The 5000-nt window shown below is 35.8% G+C and overlaps 1 protein-coding gene across 6 annotated transcripts in view; it reads left to right on the plus strand.

Annotated features, from left to right (window-relative positions):
- The first annotated feature begins 1989 nt into the window (after positions 1–1989).
- LOC123516996 (ADP-ribosylation factor GTPase-activating protein 2-like) overlaps positions 1990–5000 on the plus strand; it is a 41671-nt gene continuing 38660 nt past the window's right edge. For 5 of the 6 annotated variants that reach the window (XM_045276803.1, XM_045276802.1, XM_045276806.1 and 2 more), the window contains exon 1: positions 1990–2132. In XM_045276803.1, coding sequence (XP_045132738.1) covers positions 2058–2132 — 75 coding nt within the window. In that variant the 5' untranslated portion in view covers positions 1990–2057. The remainder of the gene's footprint in view (positions 2133–5000) is intronic. The other variant, XM_045276807.1, reaches the window with a different exon arrangement.

Here is a 5000-nt window from a genome sequence, read left to right on the forward strand (position 1 = left end):
CCTCCATTACTGCCGACTGTCCTGCTGGTGTTAACTTGTTAAGTGCATCTTAGACTCAGAGGTTCTCACTCTCAAAAGTTTCGTTGTTTCATGTCGTTTACTTTCACCAGACTTTAGTGGAAATTACTATGGTCCTCAAAGTGTTCTATTATTCTGATTCTACATCATCATGAGAGAGAGAGTCAATATGGTTGCTGCTATTACACTATACATTGTAAACAACAGCATTCTGAATGACATCGAATTCCAACTGCGTCACTTCATAACTTAAATTGTGCCCACTAATCTCAGATTAGTACAATATGATGTATCAAAATGAGTTGTGAGAGATGTTGCAACTTTTCTACAAAAATATTTACGTACCTCTCGAATGATAGAGAAAAGTATCCCACCTGCTAAATCCTCTGAGTGGAGTTGGTAAGAGGATGGTGGCATGGCTTGTGTCATCATAATAGATAGTTTCGAATTCACGCTGCCAGACAGAGGAGAGAACCACCCACTACCTGTCAACAATGGGATATGGTAGCATTGGTGGGTTACATGAAACCGATACTTAAGAAAGCATTTTGTTTGGCAATTGCTTTTAGTTATTGCAGTACTAAGCTCTTATTCTGTAGGTACAGCAAAAGAGCACTTTATCTTAATGATTATGGAATCAAAACAATTAACATATCTGTAATACTAGTATTTTCAAGTTTCAATCCTGAAAAACAAACTCAAGAGTACATAATATAATTTCTTGTTGAACTTTTTTTTTGTGTGTGTGTGTCAGAAACGCTCATACATAATAGGCGCTGCGAACAACACGAGACAGATGCAAACGGTAATGTAAATCTTCTCAAACCTTTCACATCCCCACGGATCTCATTCTCTAGTCTAATTAACTATTATAGCTCTTCCGTTGCATTTTCATTAGCACTGTGAATATTCTACCTATAGTATTCAATATTGTATATTGAATCCATAGCATATCTCCCATAAGCAAAGACAACACGCACGTTATAGACTATCATTTGCACCTTTTCGAAGCAAAAGATGAAGCTAATACAAATGAGACAAATTAAGTTTCCTTCTGTTATGAATTTATATTGCCTATGATAAATGGGCCATCAATTAGCACGCGGACAGAGGATCCCACACAATGTCAGCTGAAAGGTGATTATATTCTTAGTACGATATATTGGGTAGGTTAAACTTATTGATATACATATATCATAATTATGTAGCGGAATGTCACATATAATGTGTGTGAAACAATTGCCAGTGGAATACACGTATATACATACTGAAATTTTGTAGCCAATTATATACCAAACTTTCAAGTTTTAGAGACAACATTAATATAAAGTACCTATACTGTACTGTGCGCAGACGTCTGTGAAGGCATTACGGCGCGAGTTTATTTTATGCTAGTATGAATACATAGATGTTGTTATATCTACCTACATTGGGTAGGTCATGTTAACATCATTAATATAGTGCAAAAAGTCTGAAAAAGCTGCAAAAGGGTGAACAAAACGAATCACCGGAAATACAAATAAACAATAAATAATTGAAATAAAATTGGTGGAATGTCATTGAAGATACCCATACCTTAGGATCGGCCTCACAAGAGTACGAACCGTTGGTATCTGAAAGCTGCAAACGGCTTCACCCATAAAGACAGCAAAGAACTACAGTACACCTACTTCAGGTTGTGCTTCTGACAGTTTCGAGGATCCAAGGATTCGAATTCGTACGTGTGTGACACATTAATTGAATTCCATCTTTAACAGAGAAGGACTGACTGTGTCCAGTAGAAGTGTTTTCTTTTATTCAGGTGCTTTCCTATTTAATAGTAAAATATTCATATAATCCATTCTTATCTCCCATCTATTTATTTATTTTTCATCGTGCACCCTACATTCAACTCTTGTTGCTCGAGCTACTATTATCCAGCTATAGCGGCTGCTTCTGAAAGCGACGGTGGTGCCATCTAGTGCTGACTGAGCCGCAGCAGTAGCAGCAGCAGCAGTAGTGACGTCACACTCAACACGTCAGTCTTCAGTCCCTCCAAGATGGCAGAGGATGGTCCTTCAAAATCTGACATCGAAGCTGTTTTCAGGCGACTCCGAGCCGTTCCTACCAATAAAGTGAGTGTTTGTGTGAGTCATGGGCCTGTAGTGACTATTGATGTTGTACAACTTGGTGATATTATGTGATTTAATTGAGATACTGGATTTTATTTGGGTGGTTTCCTCCTGCCACCTGTGTGTGTTATGTTGGATTCGGCCACATCACTGACACATATTTCTACCTTTATGTTTGCGTGTCGGTCTTCTTGATATGGTGTGAGTGTGTGATTGATTCTGGCCGTGGTTGTTTTCGCTGGTGTGGATGTGGAGTTGGTGTGCGATTCTGTTTATTATATAAAATCTGGATGTCATTGTTCTTAGAATTGTCATTAAGTGTGATTTGACTATATGGTAATGGAGTTATGTTCTGGGATGGGATTAGCTGTATTTGTGGATGTGCAAATGTTTTTGTTGTCTGATTTGCTTAATGTTTAGTTTGATTTGTAGCTTAAGATTTTTATTATTAGCTATACATATATTTATTTATTTTTTTTTATATGTGATAATGATCCAGTATAGCTATGCCTCTATTTTTTGGTTAATTCCTTCCACACCTTCACAAAACCCATTGTGTACATATCATATGATAGTATAAAGTGGCAGAGAAATGTAGCCAACTCTCTTGATGGTACAGGTGACTCGGGATATATCCTAAGCCTGAATTTTATATCTTCCCCCAAGTGGGACCTGTTGGAAATTTAATGTTTCATTCCATGTTAGAAAATATATCACTACCATGTTTTATATACATATTCTAACTTAACCCAACCTCAAACCTAAACCTAAGCTTCATCCTGCTAAGGTTTATTTTCCTTAATGTAAAATCAATTTGCAGGTTACACTTACATTAAGTTAGGTTTATATATAAGGTTGCTACAAGAAATCGGTGAATATGACACAAGGCATAAGCTAATAGTTGGAGATTTTAATTTGCTTAATATAAAGTGGGAAAACTTAACTTCTCAGCATGGAAATGATAATTTAAGTTTAAGTTTTATTGAAGAAGTTTGTAACTGTTTCTTTTTTAACATGTTACAGAAGTTACAAGATTTAGGGGAGAAAATGTTTGAAATACTCGTGATTTGATATTTACAGATAATGATTTACTGTGTGCAATTCAAGTGTAATATAGAACCACAGAAGGAAGGCTAGATTATTATCCATAAAGTGGGATGAATACCTTACTATCAAGATGTAGAGGTGATTTGGGATAAGTTTAAAAAGAAATTCCAGAAAGCTATTTATGATTGTTCCAAAAACAGAGTTTATAGTGCAGGAAAGGTTGAAGAAAAGAACAAATCAAGATTTGACGATGAATAAAAAAATTGTGGTCCAAGATTAAGAACAAACAGAGACTCGGGGTGAGACTGAAGAGAATGAATGAGGCAGGAGAAAACAACACAAGAGAGTACAGATTGGTGGATGAGGAGTACAGGCAAATCAACACCCAGATTAGACAAGAAACAAGGAAGGAAGTGAAAAGTAATAAGAAAATAATTGCCAGAAATGTTAGATCAAATCCAAAAAGTATTTTGGAAATACGTAGTGCTTAGTCAAAGACAAAAATTATAATTGGTAGGTAGCTATAAGAGATTTGTATATGAACAAGGAAAAAACAGTAGAAACACAAAATGATGAAGAGAAAGCCAGTGTTAGTTCTTTAATATAGTGTTCACTAGGAAACCTGAGGGAGAAGTACCAAGCATATAGGTGAAGGACGTTTCCATATTAACACAAATACAGTTTATTTGTGAAGAGAAACCTTCTGTGAAGAATTAAAAAAAAGGGATGAGGCACGAGGTCCAGAAGGTTTTCATCTTAGGATAATCAAGGAGGTGAAGAATGAAATAGTGTGTCCATTACAAATCATATTTTGATTTATTGATAAAGCAGGAAAAACTGCCCAAGGATTCAAAGACTAAATATCACGGCACTACACAAGAAGGGGGATAGAAAGGACCCAGAAGATAATAGACCAGTTAGTCTGACTTGCGTAATTTGTGAATTACGTAATGGAGACTATAATTTGAAGATAAATTATTGAAGATTTTAAGGAAAATGAGCTTATCACAAGGAAACAATATGGCTTTATGTGTGGATTTTCAACAATGCTTCATCTGATAACTGTAATGGAAAATGGATAAGTATATTAGATGAAGGAGGAATTGTGGATGTCACTTCCTGTGATTTCAAGGTGGTTGACATGGTACCTCATAGATGATTGGCAGAGAAAATAAAAACCTTCAGTGTAGGTGGTGTTATCTTGGAGTTGATTTCAGATTTTCTTGGAGGAAGAAAACAACGGGTAATTGTATATTGTATAAGTTCAGAGTGTATGTAATTGATAAGTGGAGTGCCTCAGGGGTCAGTTCTTGGTCCTCTCGTTTGCTGTGTTTTTTAATGACCTCCCGAAAATAATATTGAAAAGTGAGAAGTTTTTGTATGCATATGATACCAAAGTGTTCAGAATGATAAAGGATGAGAGTGACTGTAGAAAGTTACAAGAAAATTTCAATAGAATGAATGAATAGTCAAAGAAATGGCTGTTTAATGTTCCATTCCAAGAAATGCAATTTGATGTGGATTGGTAAATCAAATACAGACATATTTTAATATAATATGGATGAAGATCTGAATCAGATTAAAGTAGGGGAAGATTTAGGAGTAAAGTTCGATCAGCATTTAAATTTGCATTTTGCAGAGAAAATAGATAAAGCAAACATGATGGTTAGTTTAATTAGGACATTCATTACCATGGATGAGGAAATGTTTAAATCTTTGTATGTGGCATTGATTTGGCCACACCTTGAATATGCCAGTCAGGTGTGGTGTCCCTACAAGATGGATTTGGAGGCAGGGCAACAAAATTGGTACCAGGCCTGAAGG

The sequence above is a fragment of the Portunus trituberculatus genome, chromosome 41 (assembly GCF_017591435.1).
Source record: "Portunus trituberculatus isolate SZX2019 chromosome 41, ASM1759143v1, whole genome shotgun sequence".
Taxonomy (NCBI): Eukaryota; Metazoa; Arthropoda; class Malacostraca; order Decapoda; family Portunidae; genus Portunus; species Portunus trituberculatus.